Below are 19,386 nucleotides of genomic sequence, written 5' to 3'. Positions count from 1 at the left end.
CATGCAAGGGGTTGGCCCTGGATGACCTTCCCGGCCCCTTCCAGCTCCAGCCATCCCTGGAACCCTCATGACCCGAGGCTGGGGCACGGCCCGCACCCGCCCCGCCATGGCGGCGCCGCCGCCTCACAGGCCGCCACCGGGCTGGCTGCGACAGCCGCCGTCCTATTGGCCGATCCCCCTTCCCGTTCTTCTCTTCTATTGGAGAAGAGCGTCCCGTAGGCGGGAGCGGCCTCTGAGCGACGGCTGCGGCGGCGAATGGGCGAGCGCGGCCGTCCCCCCCGGCCGGCGGTGGGGCGGGAGCCAATGGGAGCGGCGGGGGGCGCGTGCGGTGCCGGGAGCAGGTAAACAGCGGGGCCGGCCGGGGCGCGGGACCGGCACCGGGATCGGGATCGGGATCGGGATCGGGATCGGGATCGGGATCGGGATCGGGATCGGGGTCAGGGTCAGGGTCAGGGTGCTGCGGGCTATGAGTGGGACAGGACGGGACCGGCCGGGCCTGGCCAGCCGCCGGCGTTCGTGCGGTATCTCGGCGTCGCCGCGCTCCCAGAGCTGCCTGCTGTGTGTGTGTGTATGTGTATGTATATGTGTATGTATAAATACAAATGTATGTTTTCATATAGGTGCATGTTATATATAAAAAGTTACATGTCTGATATAAAAAGTTACATGTTTCCATGCGTGTTTGGTGTGTACGTGTGTTAAATTACCTGTGTGCCTGTTTCCCCGGGGCGGTGGCGGCGCATCCCGGCTTTCCCCTGGGAGCGCCTCCGGCGCCCCTTCGGAGACAGGCGGAGTTTCTCGGCGTTCAGACGGCAGCTGGGGAGCGAGAGCTCCTGCATGGCAGCAGGAGCCCTCTGGCCTCCTGCAGAGCCTCTGCCTGCTGCGGTGGGCCTCCTCTTGGGGCTTTTATTCCGCTTTTCTTCAGTGTTGTCCGCCCGGGATGCGCAGGGAAGAGCCCGGCCGCGCTGTGTGCCCGAGTCCCCTGGCGGGCCCGGGAGAAGCCGCCACCCTGCCGGGACACAGCAGCCCAGCACAGCTGTCCTTGGGTGTCCCCGGAGTGTCACCGCGGCTGGCTCTGGTGGCCTCGGCAGCACTGGGGCCAAAGCTGCTCCCGCACGGGAAGCGTGAGGCTTTGGGGTTTGGGTGCTGTGGGCAGTCCTGCCTTGGTGCTGTGACAAGGAGATGGCTGATGGAGTGTTTGGGCTCGGTGCTGGCAGGATAATCCTCCTGACCCTGCTTCTGACCCCCACGGGGAGGGTGTGATTGCAGCTCTGCCAGCGGAATCGCCCTTTGGGGCTACACCTTGTGCCTTTCTTGGGCAAGAGAAAGCAGTGCCAGTTCAGCTGCAATGTAGAAAGAAAGCTACAAATCTTTACTGCTTCCCAGAGCATCTTGTAATTTTTATTTTTTTTTTATTATTATTATTTTTGTGTTCTGGGGCTGAAAGTGAGTGGTATTTGCACTCTTGAGATGGTGTGTTCCAAGTCCCCTGCCATTTAGCAGCACACCCATTCTGACTTTGTTCATTGGCAAGAGCATGGAAATCCTCCCTCCTAATTTTGGCCCCACCACTTCTGATTTCTTAAGTTTATTTCCTTCTCTTCATATTTATCAACAGCAGTGGTTGCTGCAGCCGAGACTTAGGAGAGCATCAGGCTGTCAGTATCATCTCAAAGCTTTCTCTTGATCTAAATATAGCAAAGAAAATACATACTTCTTAATCTAATTGCCATCAAAGAGAACAATATGGATAAGAAGGAATTTTAACTCTCAAGTGGATAATTAAGTATTCTGCCAGGCTGTAGCAGCTATTCTGTGCTGTATATTGTACAGGTATTATTTGTGATGGATGATGGGATTTAGATTGTTTGCAGCATGAAAATAAAAGGCAAACTGAGGCTAGATCTTAATGTTAGTGAACTGGCCCAGTTTAATCAAAATCCATAAAGCTGTTTTTTCAGAGTTGAGGAGAGAGGTCTCTTGCATGAAGGACATCTGAAAAGAGAATTGGTGACTCCTGCTTCCCTTCAGGATTCACAAGACTGCTGTAAAGCAGGAGTAATTGTATTCCCACCTCAGCTCTTCTAAGAAGCACTTACTACTGGCCTACTTTTTGTCCTCTTTCATTTTTTCCCATACAGTTTTGAGAGTTGGGTCATTTTGCTCTTAAGCATTGTATGATTTTTTATTTGAATGGGACCTGGTGGTTTGAGAGGCAGAGAGGAGAACCTTGCCTGATATAACTCAGTGCTTCAGTTTGATAATGGCCTGGCACGTTGTTTAAGGTATTTGGTAGATCATGCTCTAAAGCTTTCTGTGGATACAGATACAGCTTACATTTCTCTCAGTGCTCCATGTTTTCCATTCCTGAGCTGTCCTTCTCCCTTTTTCAGCTCAGCCTAGAAAAACAGTCAATATGCACAGACATATTTGCTGTCATGAGTTTGAGTAGGAAAGAGAACTCCCTTCCTTTCCACTGTGGTGTATGCAGCATCCTTTTTGGCAGGCAGAAATTGTTTCCACAAGCCCCTTTTCCTTAGTTTAAGTAGTGAAATGGGACCAGAAAACAGTGTGGCTCTGTAACACCCCTGTCTTAGCTGCCTGGTGCCCTGTGTCTCCCTTTTTGTTTGTCAAGCAAGCCCCTGGCTTTCTGTTCTTTCCCTCTGCTCAGCCCAAAGGGGTACATGGGTGACAGTGACCAGGCTGGTCCTTCCTCCCCTGGAGCACACATTGCTCAAACCACAGCTCCCTCAGGCAGCCAGCACAGCCTCGCTGCCAGCTCAAAGTGCACCTCTGATCAATAAATAGTGCCATTAGACAAAATCCCTGCTGGGTCTGTGGTGGGGCAGATGGGGAGAGCCAGTGTTCCTGCCCCTGTAAACCATATACTCAAGGCCCCTGCTTAGGTAAGAGGCACAAAGCCACACTGCCAAGGGTTCTGCAGACCTGAGGTGAGGGTGGGCTGCTTGTCTGGCAGCGAGCAGAGGGCTTGTCACCTTGAGGCTCATTCCTGCTGGAAGGGGGATGCACAGTGCTCGCTGTTCCCAGTGTGGGCTCTGCCACTGGGGCTGCTCCACAGCCACTCTCAGGGCCTGCCCTGCTGGACCTGGCTCTGTGACAGCAAAGGGAAAGTGCTGCCTCACTGTCTTTTCAAAGGCAGGACACAGCTGATGAGCACCTGGTGTTGGCACCAGAGAGTTGGAGGGTGGTGAGACAAGCCCTTTGGCAATCTTAAGGCAGCTGTGACTTTGTGTCTGCCATTGGAGCTCCTGTGAAGTCTTGGATCCCTTGGGGTGTGTTTGTGCCCACCCTCACTGGAACCAGGGCTGTGTAAACAAGGGACAGTGAAGCTGTGTTCAGGTCTGGATCTGCTTGCTGAGCAGAAGTATCATGGCACTTTTGCATGTCCATATCCTCGTTGGGGGAGCCTAGGAGAAAATGTCCTTAAAATTGGCTGTATTTCAACATGAGTTTATTTCTTCCCATGTAACTATGAAGGTTAGTAATTGGCACAGTGGTTTTGCTATTGGTTTAACTCCTCCAGTGGGCATAACTAGGGTATTGAAAGTAGGCTAAATGGCTGTCCCTTCCAAGTCCTCTGCAGAATTGATCTCTTTATGTAGCAAAAATGATTTCTTAAATAATGTGTGAAAAAGTTCTTCAGTATTTTGATTGGGTTGTTGAAACTTAAATATTGGTCCCAAACTATCAGTGAATAAAGCTTTATTTATTTCCTCCCTGGCCTCTGGCATGATCAGAAGGTTTTGAGAGTTATTTAAATCCTGTAGGTCACAGATCCTCTGGCAGGAATAACTTATCCTGTTCCTCATCCAGAAGTATGTCATGATTGAATGACTGTGGATCCGACTTCTTTAAAGACCTAAATCCTAGAACTGGAGCAGAGTCTGTAAATTGTGAGCCCTCAGGAGCTCAGTCAAAAGAGCGTGTTAATAATCCAGAGAGGAGACCTTGGTGTCTGTAAGAAATAAGCACACAAGTGCTAAGCAGCTCACTCAGTAAGAACATGGGATTACTATGAAGCTGACAGGCCTGGTGTGAGGGTTAACCCTGCTTCTGTTTCCCATAATGTACCACTTTTATCACCAAAGGAGGAACAAAATGATATGAAAAAGCAACAGAAGCCAGGGGAGGAGCAGATGTTTGAAAAATGTTTCACTTGGGTGGATTGAGTTGATGTTCTAAAATTTCTTGAAGGTGCAGATGTGTTGAGGAGGCTGTGAAAGAAAGGAGGGGTCTCCTACACCTCCCTCTTTCCTCCAAAGTGAATTTCAGTTTCTTTAGTGAGAAGCAAGAATATCTCACAGATCTTCAAAGTGTGTACTCTGATGTCAGGGTGTGCTGGTTGGGCTGTGAATGTATGATTCAGATTTAAGTATCCAAATCACGTGGCTTCTTCAGCTTCCTCTTCTATTTCCTGAGACACAGGAACTTGGGTAAGGTTCTGTAGAGGAGAGTTCTTCTGGTAGGTATAACTTCTGACAATGCATTAGAGGTATGGTTTTGCTTGTGGACAAGTGGCTGAGTATCAGAAAAGCAATTAATTACTTGCTTTTTAAAGCTGACTTAATAAATGCTAAAAGGAATTTTCCTATTAGTTGCATTTATAACTTCCTGAAATCCCGATTTTAAGGCTGTTCTGCCTTATTCAGGGCAGTGCACCTTCTCCCTCTGGTGTCTAGAAAGAAGAGCTGTTCCTTTCCTTCCTGCACTCTGTCACTGCTTTGCCTGCTTTTCTGCATAGGAATAGGTGAAAAGAGGCCAAGCATTTCTAGCCTCCACATTTATTCTCCGTGTTTTTGCCCATTCAAGTAGTTTTGCTTTTAATCACAAGACAGCACAAGGAAAAACCCACAAGTGGCTCTCCTAAAAGGAGACAGGTGTTTCCCTTGCTATGCAAACCTCCTCATCAGCAAAGAGAAGCACTGCTAATAAAATTATTCTGGTTATTAAACAGTCATAAGACAGCATGTGGCTCCTGATTAGGTTACTAAGAAACTGCTGCTCCTTGCTGATGCTCACGGGAGTGTTGTGTAAGAGCTGAGCTTCCTGACAGGCAGCCAGGGTGTGAGGGGAAAATGTGTCTGGCCCCTGCCAAACAAACACTGAGCACTGAGAAACCTCCTTTGTGGAAGGTAAGGTATACTGATGGGAGAGGGGAAATAGAGGCAGCAAGCGTGAAAGCTGTGGTAAAGAAAAAGTAAGTTTCTTTAGTGCTGCATTTTGCTGATATCCGTGCCTGCAGCAGTCCCAGTGACTTGCACTGAACGGATTTTCACGCCTGGGTGAGGGCAGGATAAATCTGCTCTTGGGAGGAGATGGAGCTGCAGGCTGTGCTGGAGCCTCCCTGCTGAAATCCTCTTCAGACTTCCAGTTATTTGCAGTGTGGTGTTCACTGTTTTCTTCCCCTCTGCTCTGCTTGTCCCCACAGCCTTGGGTAGTGCTTGCCCTCCTGAGTGCTGCCTTGGGAGGCGGCCATGATCACGTTCATGAACAACTCGGACAGCGAGGAGGAGCCCTGCAATGAGAGAACATCCCTGATGTCTGCAGAGAGCCCCCCAGTACCCTCCTACCAGGATGGCCTGCAAGCCACAGAAGCAGGGGAAGCACAGGCACACAGGGTAGGTGTGTGTCCCTCACGGGCTGTGGTGACAGAAGTAGTCCTGCTACCCCTCAATTCCTCCTTCCTGGCTGGATTCTGGGATTGGCTTTGGTGCTGTTTCCCTGGTGTCACACTCAGCCAGCAGCAGCACTGCCTGTTGCCATTTCCTCCACTCTTTTCCCCCGTTTTTATCTCTATAGGTACTCCTCCCTTTTCCTTCCTTTTGGTAAAGATACAGGCTTTTCATCAGGACCTGATGCACATATGACTGTTGCAGGACATCCTTTTTAGCCTTCTTGTCTGCTCTGGTCAGATGCAGCTAATGTTAGAACAGAATCTAGTCCAGCTGCCAGCAAAGCAGCAGGATAAAGCAAGCACAGCATTGCTGAGAGAGGAGGAACACGTCAAGCTTTTGTCACCTCAGATGACACTTTTTCTGTCTAGTTCTGGGCATCTTGCCCTTCATGTTCATGTGTCTGTCTATATATGTGTATTTGAAGAGGTCCTTAGTTTAAAAACCAATTTTTTTTTTGTTTAAAATCCAATTGGTTTATTGCAACCTGTTTGCAATGGAATTTAATGGAATTTCTAATTGTATTGTTCACTTGGTACCTTTCTGTTAGGATTCAGCTGCTATGCTGTGGTGGCCTACAGCAGCCTCGTGAGATATGATGGAATCAAGCTTTGAACACAAAGAAAAGAAGCATCTTACACATTTGCAAATGTTTCTTTTCAGAAGAGACGAGCAGGCAGCAGCCGTGGCCCAAACAATATCGCTGGTGGAGAAATGTCTGGCTCAGGTGTTCCAGTGAGAGAAAGCATCCTGGAAAATGAAGAGGAGGAACTGACACTGAAATATGGAGCGAAGCATGTAATCATGCTCTTTGTGCCTGTCACCCTTTGTATGATTGTTGTCGTCGCCACCATAAAGTCAGTGCGCTTCTATACGGAGAAAAACGGGCAGCTGTAAGTGGGCTCTGCAAACAGCCTGAGTCTGTGGGACCCCCTGCTCCACACACACGCTCTGCTGCTTCATTCTGCAGCAGAAAAGGCCCAGGCTGAACTCCTAGACTGTTCACTCACTAGCTGGCAGCAATGAGGGAATAGCATGTTCATTTGGATGAGTGTCTCATTTCCTGGTGATATTTCTGGTTTCTAAAGACTCACGGTGTGGATTCACAATTCCATCCAGCTCTTGCTGACAGTGCCTGGCTTCTGGGGCCTATCTCCTGGGGCTGCAGCTGCTTTACATGCAGGATGGAGAAAGAGGGACTGTGGTCCCTTGAACTGAATCAAAGGAAACAAAATGGGGGAAGGGATGTAGGGTGGTGAGAAGTCCAAGACTCTCCTACCAAGTGTGGAAAGAAAGGGTGTCCCCCATTTCAGAACAGCACCTGGGAACCCAGCTGCTCTATAAGAATGTGCTTTTGATAGAGACCACTATCTTTAGTTGATAATTAACCTGAGCCCAGCCTACATCTCATGTTTGCTGTCCTTGGCAGTTCTACCTCCCTTTCTTTCCCACACACAGAGAGGTCTGGTTTTATCTGGGACAGATAGTTAGAGGAGAATATCTGTACTTTATATGGCTTTTGCTTTATCCTGCAGGATCTACACCCCTTTCAGTGAGGACACCCCATCTGTGGGCCAGCGTCTCTTGAACTCGGTGTTGAACACCATTGTGATGATCAGTGTCATCATTGTAATGACTGTGTTCCTAGTGCTGCTCTATAAATATCGCTGCTACAAGGTAAAGCATCCCTGCCAGAGCCTTTTCCATCTCTGTGCTGTGAGCCTGGGATCAAGTGGGCCTTGCACAGCAGTGAGAGACACAGGCACTGCACTGGCTCATCTCATCTTGGGCACAGCAGGAATCACACTGTGCAGAACTCTTCATCAGTAGTGATGGAGCTGTGGCTCTGAATAGGCTTTGCTATTATTTTGTCACTAATGGCAGGCCCTTAGTGACACAAAGACTTAGACTCAGGTCTGAGTCTTCTGCATCTGATCCAAATATTTTGCCATTTGTACTTATGGACTAAGTTGTACTCTTTGCTGTGAATGCCTTTTATTAAGACATTTCAGACAAGCTTTGTGGGAACTGGTATTTTTTCTTCCTGTGGAAGCTCTGGTAGAAGAGCACAAGGCTTGGAGAGAAAGGCACATTCAGGTTCTATGGTGCTCAGGGAGTTCTCATATGTGGTACCAGCCCAGCATTTGAGCTTTGTCCATTCCTGCTTTTTAAAGTTGTCTCAAAGACAGAGCTTATTTTACAGCCTTGGGCAAACCCCTCCTCCTTCCTAGCAAACAGAAAGAATGTGCTCACCTGTATGAGCTAGCAGCCAGTCTGAATACCTATGAAAATGCTTAGGCCAGAGACTGAAATAAACCCAGACCAGCTAAAATGCTCAGGGACAGAATACAGAATGAAAGTGGGAGAACTGGGAGGAACTGGCTGTCCCTCCTCCTTCACTGACCGTAGGGAAGGCAGGGTCTTTGGACACTGGAAGAGGAGAGCAGAAGGAGACTATTGGGCTGCAGTTCTGTGACCTGTGCAGGGGTAAAAGCCCCTACAACCACTGTCTCTTCTTGCCCTTGACAGTTCATCCATGGCTGGCTGATCCTGTCCTCCTTGATGCTGCTCTTCCTCTTTACCTACATATACCTCGGGTAAGCGGGAATGGTGCAGGTAACGTGGCAGTTCAGGGCTCCTGCACCTCTTTGCTGAGAATTCCCACTTTGAACAAGAAAAGGAACGTCTCCCCTTCTCCAAGTGGACATATAAGTGTTGTTAGAAGACAGCTTTCTCTTATAAAAACTGGAGAAGAAGATCTTTAATAGACAATGCTCAGTTTTACAAAAATCGCTGGGAAGTGATACTGTGAACATGACATAAACAGGCTGAATCTTGTGGTACAGAGACCCTGGATTATTATACATTGAGAAGCATGTGGAAAGGCACTTCATGTGCCAAGTTACTTTCCTGATTTGTCTTTTTTCTTTCACAATATTGTTTCAAGCTCATTCCCTTAGCTCCCAGCTCAGGTGAAAGGAAACTTTTAACTTTTGCGTGACATTTATTACTAAGACATTTTCATTTTTAACTGTGAGCACATTGCACCTGGTGGGATGACACTGACAGGATTTCTTTGCTGCAGTCAGTCATGTAGCCATGCTCATTTTAGACTTGAAATCCTGCCTGCTCAAAACCTTGGAATGGCTGTTGGACTGAGGACTAAGGCAGTGGAATGCTGGTCTGTAACATGGCACATCTATCTCAGGCAGGAGGAACAGAGCTCAGAGCAGCAAGGAGCCAAAGGGCAGGTTCCCCTTTCATGATGAGAGTTGCTCTCTTCTGCTTCCTCCTGGTGTTGTTGGGGGCTTTTTTGTTTAACTACAGCCAGGGGGATGCTTTGCATGTCACTTGTTTTCACTGCTTAGCTAAATTTTCTTGTGGTATTCCAGGGAAGTATTGAAGACATACAACGTGGCCATGGATTACCCCACTCTGTTCATAGTCATCTGGAATTTTGGAGCTGTTGGAATGATTTGCATCCACTGGAAAGGTCCCTTGCAGCTCCAGCAAGCTTATCTCATTATGATCAGTGCTCTAATGGCATTGGTGTTCATTAAATATCTACCTGAGTGGTCAGCATGGGTGATTCTAGGTGCAATCTCCATCTATGGTAAGTCTGGGTTGTGACTCTCAAGGTGTGGCTCCTCAGGACTCTGTATGTCCTTCAGAAAAACAACTTTATGGTGCTAAAAGCTTTAGAAAATGCCAGATAGTCAATTAATTTGACTTCCTGCCTTGTCTCTTGCTAATTGTTCGTGTAGGTAGTGTACCTCAATCAGGTCTGTCAGAGTGGATCACCAAGTCAGGGAAAGACTGAACCTCACCCAGCATGGTAGGGGTGGCTGGATTTTTATCAGGAGCAGACCTGACAGTCTTGCAGGTTTTGTTTATCATTATCAAGACATCTTGGATTTTGGTATGAGTACTAAGTTTCAAGAGAACCTGCAGAACAAGAGGGAGGAGAGATGTGATGGAGGAGAGAGGGTGGGCAAAGAGGTCCTGGACTGAAGGCTGCATGTGAAACACGGAGCCAGTGTAGGTAGTGATGGATTGTGGAATGTGAACAAAGCACCCCCCACTCCTCCTCTAATTAAATTTAACATCTCAGTGAAATCTGCCATCAGCTTTCAAAGAACTCATGTGGTATTCTCAAGGGGCTTTTTATAGGATTAGCACAGTGAAAACTCTTATTATTACATTAAGGCTTGAAGATGGTATTTTAAGTGAGCAACAATTTCAGGGACTTAAAACAGCTAGAGTTATGCAAAGTGGTGGAAAGTGCCATTCAGGAAATCATCTGGTTTATATGGATAGATGTAAATTTAGGGGGAGAACATCTTAAAGATAAAGAATGTAAAATATGCATGACAGTTTGAGATGAGACTGGTCCTTTTCTTTCTGCAGATTTGATGGCTGTTCTCTGCCCCAAGGGGCCACTGAGAATGCTGGTAGAAACTGCACAGGAGAGAAATGAGCCCATTTTCCCTGCATTAATATATTCCTGTGAGTAAGATTACAATGTTAATGTTTTCAGCCCTATGAAATTCTATGTTTGTGTCAAAGCAAAGAGCACTGTCTTAGCTACTTTCTTGCCTTAAGAATGTTCTGGAATTTGTAGAAGGCCTTGTTTATCAGTTACAATGTTGCTAACTCTAATTAGCCAAAGGGAGCCCACACTTACCTTGTGAAGCTGGATGTTCAGAAACAGACTAATCCTTTCATGAATATAGTGCAGAATATGTATTTTTTTTTCTGCACACAAACCCTGTGTGAGGTGGGCAGCAGTGTTTGCCAAGTTCTGTGATGAGGTGATGCCCACTCAATGCATTTATTCATTGTGTGTATGCTTTACAGACACACTTTGAACATGTGATGAGGCTCCATGCTTCCTGCAGCCCCCTCTTGCCCTCTGTCCTGTACAGATGCCAGTGCTTATATATATATATTTTCTTTATTGTTCATTGTTTGGCTCCTCACTTTGCAAAGGGCTCCATTCAAGTATTGCTCTGCAAACAGAATCAGACATCTCTCTCCTGGCTTTCCTGGGCTCTTTAACTACCACAGTGTCTAGTGCCCTTGTCCAGAGGTATCCACATGCCTAAGATTGTTGGAAGGCAGAAGACTCAACACTCATGGGACCTGAACTTGGGTGCTTCATGGACCTCAGTGGCTTTTTAATTACATCACTTGGAAGATGAAGGGATATTCCCAAATGTTTGGTGCTAAGCTGAGGATGCCTACAACCTGACTGATTTTTTTTTTTCTTCAAGCATTTAATGTTACATAAATGCTTTTATGTGTTCCAAGCAGAGTCTCAGTTCACCTCAGCTGCCTTCCCTTTTACAGGAGATTCTAACAGAATCTGACCTGAGACAATGTAGATGAAGTCTTTCACATGCTGTAGTTAACAAACAAGAGCTTCCCTAAAGGAGAATGCAGTTCAGCAAATAATAAATACTGAACAAAAAGTTCTTGTGCAGAATGTCAGTGTCTCCATTGCAAGACTACATTCTGTGGCTCCCTCTAGATGCAAAAACATCACCTTGGCTGAGCTCATCGTGGAAAAGCAGGCACTGTGTTTGCCTTGGCTTATTTTGTTTAGCTTAGCTTCTACAAAATCAGGGAGAGTGATGCACACTTAAATAAAAAGCTGATTTGAGTTCCCTTCTGCTGGTTTTGGAATGGTTTGTATTCCTTTTCAATTTCAGGATCCCAATAATAAACCCCCAAACATCAGTTGCTATTGGAACCAAAACAGAAATATGCAATATTTTGACAGGATGGAACCACAACAGGCAGAGAGAAAACTTGCATTCTGACAGCTCCTGTAATCCCTCACTTGTACCTTTAGCAGAACATGAGCAAGCTGTGTTAGTTAACCTCTGGTTACCTTTTTTATTATCATCATTCCCTGGGAAATTGTTTTCTTGGAAGAGAAGAGCCAGAAATTAGGAAGAAACCAAAGGAGTTGAGGACCCGAGTTCTGGAATTTTGCTTTCTTTAATCCACAGAGAAAATTACATTGACTCTTAGCTACTTGTGCCCTGGAACTTTCTTAAAAACTGAATGGATGCATTGCCTTGGTCTCCCACCTTGCTGTTTCCATTCCTAGAGAAACCAACTGAGTGTTTTAGAGGCATTTACAGGGGCAAGGGTTTGTATTTTTAGGGACAGCTAAGTACTTATGTCCTCTGAGCTATAGTGGCCAGTGTTTTATGCAGCCAATTACTTTCTTTCCTGCAGCTGCTATGATGTGGACAGTTGGAATGGCAAAGCCAGACACAGCAGCAAGAGGACCAAGTCAGCAGACATGGGATGCAGGTTTGTTTGCATGTCCCTCTCCCATGCAGAGCACTGTCCTGCAGAAATAGTGAATATATTTGAGACTGAATGTAAACATAAGCCCCCAAATCCTGATGGATGAATTTTTTTTCAGTGTTGTTACCTGCAGAACTCAGTGATGTTCATAAACCTGCTCTTAGGACTGGCAGCAAAGATGAGCAGACAGCGTAGGAAGCTCCAGTATTCAGGCCACTTTTATTAAAAAAAAAAAAACCCAAAAAAACAAATAAACAACAAATCAAACAGAAGTGTTGTTCAACTCACTTTTTTGGTGTATTGAAGTCAAATCTGAAAGTGAGCTAGTGGGGAGTTATATCTTTCCATACTGGGCATGGTAAATTACAACATAGGCTCCTAAATATAATACTGATGAGCTGGTGAACTTCAGGGCTGCATTCAGACCAGTGCCATGGAGCACCTCTCTGTAAGTGCTCTGTGGCTCACCCTGCTAAAAAAATAAATATCTTTTCCCTTGGGTAAAGCCTTGTGTTAAGACAGTTACCCAGCAGCAGCTTTTGTGATTCAAGTTTACATTTTAGCTGGTTCTGCAGTAATTTGGGTGCCTTTGCTTTTGTCTTCTTGTGATGCAAATTAAACTACAGTTTTAAGGTGGCTGAATAAAATTTTACGTGTGGTTTTGGGAGGATTTCCCATCTAGTCCTGTGGCACTTCAGAGATGACAGTACTTTGGAATGTTAAGGCAATAAATGTTTGCAAAGGTTTGATAACTGAACATGCTGCTTATTTCAGGATGAAGCAGCTGACACACCAAGGAACGGCAGGGACACAATCCTGCTGTGAAAAGGGGCACAGAGCAGGGACAGACTGCATGCTGAGGGGTACAGAATGCTCTGTGGAACTCTGTGTCCCACATCACAGTCTGCTTGCACCTGCAGCAGCAGCAACCTGTCAAACTGGCATGGACTGAAGAGTTTGTAGGAGCTTCTGAAAAATAGGAATTGTCAGATAAAGTCATATATCACAGACTGGCTGCTCCCAAAAGTACTACCAAGGGCTCTGTCAGATGTGATTTAACAAAGGGGGAAAAAAAGTGAAATTTGTGGACAATGAAATGTGTCTGCTTTCTACATGTGAACAGTCAGCTCCAAGAATGTCAGTGTGACTCAGGACTTCTCTCACAAATGGCAGTCCTCTTAGTCATCCATTTTGGTTATATGACTGGTTAGGGAATACCTGAGCACCTCCACCCCAGAGGTGTAACACAACACTGTGGGAATGCACATTAACTTGGGTGGGTTTGCTTTGTCACTGTGGCCTGTGCAGAGCAGTGTTATGTCTGTGTACGTGCTCCCTGTTAAAGCCATCGAGCTCCTGGGTGGCTGCCAGAGAAGCTGTGAACACCCACGCTTCCAACTGTTCCAAACAATAACACACACGTTTCCCTCAAAGCCAGTAAATGTCCCTGCTTCAGCTGGTCCTGATGGTCACAGGAGACAAAGGGCTTACCCACTGCAGGGCAGCTTCACAGGAGTGTGGATTTCATGGGCTAAAATGTGTTCTAAATGTAGCTGTCTCCTGTGTTTCTTTTTTCTTTCTGTAATCCACTCTTGGCCTGTTTCTGTGGAACCAAGCTGAGGATGGGAGAGAACACCTCAGGAGCCCTTCTCATGCAGAGTCTCAGATGTCAGAGACGAGGAGTCCTGTTCCAACCCGCCCCGTCACTTCTTTAGAGGAGCTCGAGGAGGAGGAAAGTAAGGGAAGCTTTATGCCTTGTTTTCAGTGTAGTGAGAGCCTGACATGTTTACCTTTTGTGCTTAACACTCTGTTACCTAGTTTGGTCTAATCACAGTTAGTTTGAACAGTTGTGCTTGCTGTGCAATGAAGATCTTGAGTCTGACTGTGTATAACCTCTTGCTGCTGCAGAATCTGTTCTGGGATTGTGGTTCCAGTGACATCTGTTGGCTACATGTACAGTTTAAAATAGTTCCTTCTTCCCTTTGACTCCTGTCCCTCTCTGTCCTTGTGCTTCCTCAGCTGGTTCATTTGTAAAGGAGGGAAGCACCTCAGAGAATGAGGGAGAACAAAGCAATTAGTGGCAAGAGGGGCTGGAAGTCTCAGCCTCCTCAGGAATGTGTGGGTACAGGCTGGCAGCCAGGACTAGGAACCTTTTCCTGCCCCCTAGGAGACAAGAATTTGTTCAGGAGGAAGCAAAACAGAAAGCTGAGAATTAACACTTGTTTTCTTTTTCCACTTCTTTCAGGGGGTGTGAAGCTGGGCCTTGGAGACTTCATATTTTACAGTGTGCTTGTTGGGAAAGCAGCTGCCACAGCTAGTGGAGACTGGAATACCACACTGGCCTGCTTTGTAGCCATTCTCATAGTAAGTGAGCAGCTTTTAAAAGCTCTGTCACACCCTGCTCAGCACAGAAGTGTTGCCAGAAGCACCAGCAGCTGAGCACTGCTGAATCAGTCCAGGTAGCCTGCTAGGTATTTAGGAATACTCTGAATCTAGGCTTTAGGCAGCAACTGCAGCAGAATGATCCAGACTAATCAGAGCAGAGCCAAGCGTGGATATGGTGGGGGTGAAACAGCCCCAGGGAACTGCTGGTGTGTTTGCTCCAGCCACAAGAGTCAATATTAGGAACTCCACACTGATTAGCAAGTGCAGTTGAAAAGGTTAACTCTGTTATGCTAAGAGGAGCTGATAGATAAGAGGGTGAGGACCTATCTTATTCTACTATTTAAACTGGAAAAAATGAGAAGGAAGGAGACTTAGATCCATGGAAATTATCAGTAAGGGCAGATGACTAACATACTGTAGCTGCTAAAGAGTTGGTCCTGCCAGGTCTAATGAAGACACACTGTTAAGCTTCCACCTGAGTGGAAAATAATTACTGTGCACTTGCTGTTTACCTCAGCATCCTCATGGAAATTAACCAGAAAGACAACAGCAGGATTTTTAGAATGTAAAAGAAAATTAATCACTGTATCCTTCTTGGGCCTCTATTTTCCTACTTAGATCCCAAGGACAGTGCAAGTGGCTGTTCCTTGCGAAGATTGTGCATCAAAAAGCATGCAAACTAGAAATGAGCTGCCTTCACTGGATTCTGTTCAGTGTAGCTTTCTGACCCCACAGCTCAGAGAAACCCATAGGATCACCAAACTCCTTATGCTGCAGTCCAGCACAGGGTCCCTTTGCTGGGGGAAATGTTCTTGGTCATCCATCTTGTGAGGCCAAATGCCCCATTATGTGTCTTTTATGGTACTGTTAAAACTTGCTCCATCTCCTTGTGCAGGTTCATAAACTTGCTGCTACGTGACTTTCTGGTTCCCAAAAATGTCCCCCCAGTTTCCCAGCAGTAAGCACATCTCAAAAGGGAGATGAGATTTAAATAGCAGGTGTAGGCCAGATATGGTCCATGAGAGAATAAGAACAGAACTACAGGCTCAGGTAGATTTTTAACAAGTTTGCAATCGACAAACACTGATTAAAAAAAAAAAAGTTTAAAAAATCCTGTCTGCTGATCTTTAGCTAGTAGATATTTTTGGAGCCCAGTGTCTTTGAAGTTTTGTCACCATGGAAGAATTAAAAAGGGCTCTGATGAGAGAAGGAATCTAGAGGTACTTAGCCACAGTATCTACCCAGAATATACAATAGCTTCCTCATGTGCTCCAAAAAGCAGATCTTGGCCTGCTATCCAGGTAAAACCAGAACTCACCCATTGTAATAAGCAATCCTGCCAAAAGAACAGCAGTGGATATTTGATTTGGTTTTGGGTTTGGGATTTTTTTGTTTTTCTTTCTTTTTTACCCTAAGGGACCATGTAAACTGGGAATGTGTTTTAAGTATTAGAGACCTTCAGTGGAACTCCTATCTGTGCAGTTCACCAGGATTTAAGTGCTTTTGTCTGCTGGATCAGTACTTCATTCATAACGGCACAGAACAAGGAGTAAAATAATGTGTAAAGAAGTTAACCGCTCGGGGAGAGCTGTACCTCTGCATTTGCTGTTCATACCACTTTCTCAGCAGAGAGCTGTGCTCAAGATTGCTGATGAGAAACCTGGCCAACTTGTGTGAAAGATAAAGCTGTGGGCACACACATATTCTGCTCCTGGTAGCTCAGGCAGTCTGCAGTGCTCTACAGTGCACTTAGATAATTATCTGTATCTTGGCTTGTTGGTGACAGATTTATTTCTGGTTGCCTTACTATTATCTCCTTGTGATTTTTGTTCTCTTCTCTCTGACAGGGTTTATGCCTAACACTTTTACTACTGGCTGTTTTTAAGAAAGCACTGCCTGCTCTTCCCATCTCCATCACCTTTGGCTTGATCTTCTACTTCTCGACAGACAACCTCGTGCGACCGTTCATGGACACCCTGGCCTCCCACCAGCTGTATATTTAGAAGAAGTGGGAGTTAGAGGATTCTTTTTCAAGCTTTGCTGTGAAGTATGGTACAATGTTTGGAATAGGTCATAAAGTTTTTACACTTAGTGCCATATATTTGTAAGGAAAACACTAATTCCTTGACATGCCGTGTACTAAAAATCTAATAGTTACATGTTGAACTGAGATTTTTCACAGGACTCTTGGTGAAAAGCCTGGCTCCTTGCTGATGTCAGAGTGTTACTTTTATTTTATTTGATGTGCACAGTGGCTGCTGTGAGCACAGAAACCTGTATGTGGCATGGAACACTGGAGAGGTGAGGGGTCTGATCTTCCAGGAGCTAACTAAGGTGTTTTAGCCCTGGAACTCCAGTCATCTTTTACCACAGTCTGGAATTTCTAAGTCTTCATGCATTTGAAGTGTTGTGCAAACATGAGGTGCAAGTGACTGGAAAAGCACAGCTGGGAGCATGCACAGAGCAGTGTGTGAGCCATTAGAGAAATGAGGCTGAGCTTCCTCCTTTGGCTGCTGTGCACACAGCATCTGTTGAAATTGCCCCAAAGGCCCATTTATTCTGTCCTTAGTTAGACAGGGTGAGCTGTGAGGGATTGAGACAGGATGTCACTTCTGGGATGCTGGAACATCAGGCTCCTGCCTCTGAGCACACCCACCAGTGCAGCAAGCAGCTGATGGAGGCAGGGCTGCCCCTTCCAGCACATCAGATCCTCAGTGTGTGGAAACAGATACTGCTCTCTCCTCCCAATATTTTATTTTTTAGGAAATATTTTTCTGGGTCATTACTACAATCCTGAAGTGACCCTAAGGTGGAAATGACTGAACAACTCCAGTAAATCAGACCTGTAACTTACTACCTGTGTTTCTGGTCTCATTTCTGTGCATTGTAACTACTCCAAAGGAGGATTTACCTTCCCTTTATTAAGAGGTCCTCTCTTACACTGACTGAGACTTGGTTTACCTAGGTTTTTGTACTGTTTAAAGATTATTTTTTTAATTACAAATTTTAAAATAGCTACTTAGTGTCAAAGGAACTCTTTTGGAAATATCTAGTCATAGTTTGTATCAAAATATTGGGGTGCAAACTTCAGTCTGTTGTTACATTACTTTTAGGAATAGCTGTACACCCTCAAGTGAGTTCATTAAGAAAATCACAGTGCTTGATGTCAGTAAAAAATACATAGGACAGACTGAACCTTTATGTTTTGTCCACCTTTGAAAAGAATTTTGTTTCTACTCTTCGAGTCAGTTTTTAAATAGTTGCCAAAGTTCTGTGATTTTATTTTTTCTTTTCTTTTTTCTTGTGTCTGTTACTCAAACAAGCTCAGTTTTCTTTGACAGATGATCAGTGTCAGTAAATGTAACATTATGTGAGAATTCATGAATAATGCAATGTCTTTGAGAGACATAGAATTTAATTTCTAGAAATACTTTTTAGCAAAGGCTTTGAATTACACAATTCTATGTAGTGCTTTTTCCAGTAGACCTGTTCAAGCTCATCTGCTTTGATAATTAACAAGGACATTACAGGTAATTCAGACTAATTTTTAAAAAGTGCATAAGTGTTTTTACAAGGGGTGTGTGTGTGTCTTAGTTTGGACAAGTCAGTAACTCTTGCTCTTTGTTAGTTTTCTGTCCTCATTTCTCACATTTGCAATGTTTGGATTTAACAACTGCAGAGTTAACTATTACTAAAAGGTATTTCCTTTGGAAATGTAAATCAGTAGAGCTTTGTTTGCTGATTTTTAAGGTTTATGTGAGAATTGCTTTTTCTATTTGTTTGTTTGTGTTTGTTCTTTTTAACTAAAAGAGTTATGGGGCCAAATCAGACTAGAATCACTGGCAAATGTGATTTTACTTTTTGCATTGCATGGTGTAGAGAGGATATGAATTATTTGTATATACTGAAAGAAAAATCCTGCTTGGCTTATCAGGGTTGTATTTCTATGAAAGCAGAGTTGATACTTGAAGGAAACTGGGAGGGGACCCTTCACATATGGAAGGATCACCACTGGTTTTCTGCAGATACCTGCTTGCCAAAGACTGGCCTTCCACTGACCAATTCTGCAGAACTTACAAGAATTTTAATTTAAAAGGTAACCGAGCAAGAGATTCTGGCAGTGCAACAGAATGTATTGTCCTGGTGAGTGAAAGGAGTATATCATGGATATACTGGAGTGGTTATAATTGTATAAAAGTTCATATGTATTTACTACAAATATATATTTGTGTTTGTGTGTCCATATACACACAGACATGCAAATTTTAAAATTCCGTGGAGTGATTTCTCATCTCTTTGGATGTTTTCACCTGTGCATGAAGTTTTGTTTGTGATGTTAACATTGTGCAGCACGGCCTAAGATGTGAAATGCAGAGGGCAGGATTTACCCTTCTCATAGCTGGTTGCTACATGAGATACTGACTCGGTGACCTGGCAGCTTGAATCAGCAAAGCATTTGTCTGCCTGATGTGTTCATTCACCAGTGTCAAACTTGCTGCATGCTCTGAAACAGCACGGCTGCCAGGTACACTGAGGTGACACTGTTCCTGATGCTGGTGTCACTCAGCATCTGAAGTCCTATAGGAGGTGCCATGTGTTGGCATTTTCCTGTGTGATCCTGGCCACACTCACCCCTCCTCTCCAGTCTGAAATGAGTGTTTCATTGCATCTGCTCTCACATGTAGCTTGGGCACACATCAGTCTTAAACATCTAAGACTGAAGCCAAGTCCATGAACAAAAATGTAGTGGTGAGCCTGCCTAATGCAACCCCCCAGTGAAACTTCTGGTGGGAGGTCTGGGGTTGTTTTGCTGAAGTGTCTGCTGTGTGTCAAAGACTGGAGATGAACCCTGTCCTCAGAGGATGCACAAGAAGCATCACAGTCATAATGAAAAACCAGAAACAGGATAGTCCTTGCAGGAGCACACAGCTTTCATTTGATACTCATGGTCTGATTCATCAAACCTGACTTCAGGCTCTTTGTTCTT

General features: G+C 45.2%; 1 protein-coding gene across 1 annotated transcript; it reads left to right on the top strand.

Moving 5' to 3' along the window:
• The first annotated feature begins 270 nt into the window (after nucleotides 1–270).
• PSEN2 (presenilin 2) lies at nucleotides 271–18,673 on the top strand. The gene is made up of 11 exons (XM_064415350.1): nucleotides 271–341; nucleotides 5,450–5,639; nucleotides 6,357–6,586; nucleotides 7,229–7,370; nucleotides 8,223–8,290; nucleotides 9,086–9,306; nucleotides 10,101–10,199; nucleotides 11,940–12,017; nucleotides 13,631–13,750; nucleotides 14,260–14,378; nucleotides 16,247–18,673. The coding sequence occupies exons 2-11, from the start codon at nucleotides 5,496–5,498 to the stop codon at nucleotides 16,400–16,402; spliced, it is 1,377 nt and encodes a 458-aa protein (XP_064271420.1). The 5' UTR covers nucleotides 271–341; nucleotides 5,450–5,495; the 3' UTR covers nucleotides 16,403–18,673.
• Nucleotides 18,674–19,386: the final 713 nt, after the last annotated feature.

This window comes from Passer domesticus, chromosome 3 (genome assembly GCF_036417665.1).
Source record: "Passer domesticus isolate bPasDom1 chromosome 3, bPasDom1.hap1, whole genome shotgun sequence".
NCBI lineage: Eukaryota > Metazoa > Chordata > Aves > Passeriformes > Passeridae > Passer > Passer domesticus.
Note: the sequence above shows the minus strand (reverse complement) of the source record. Positions and strands in the feature narration are given on the sequence as shown.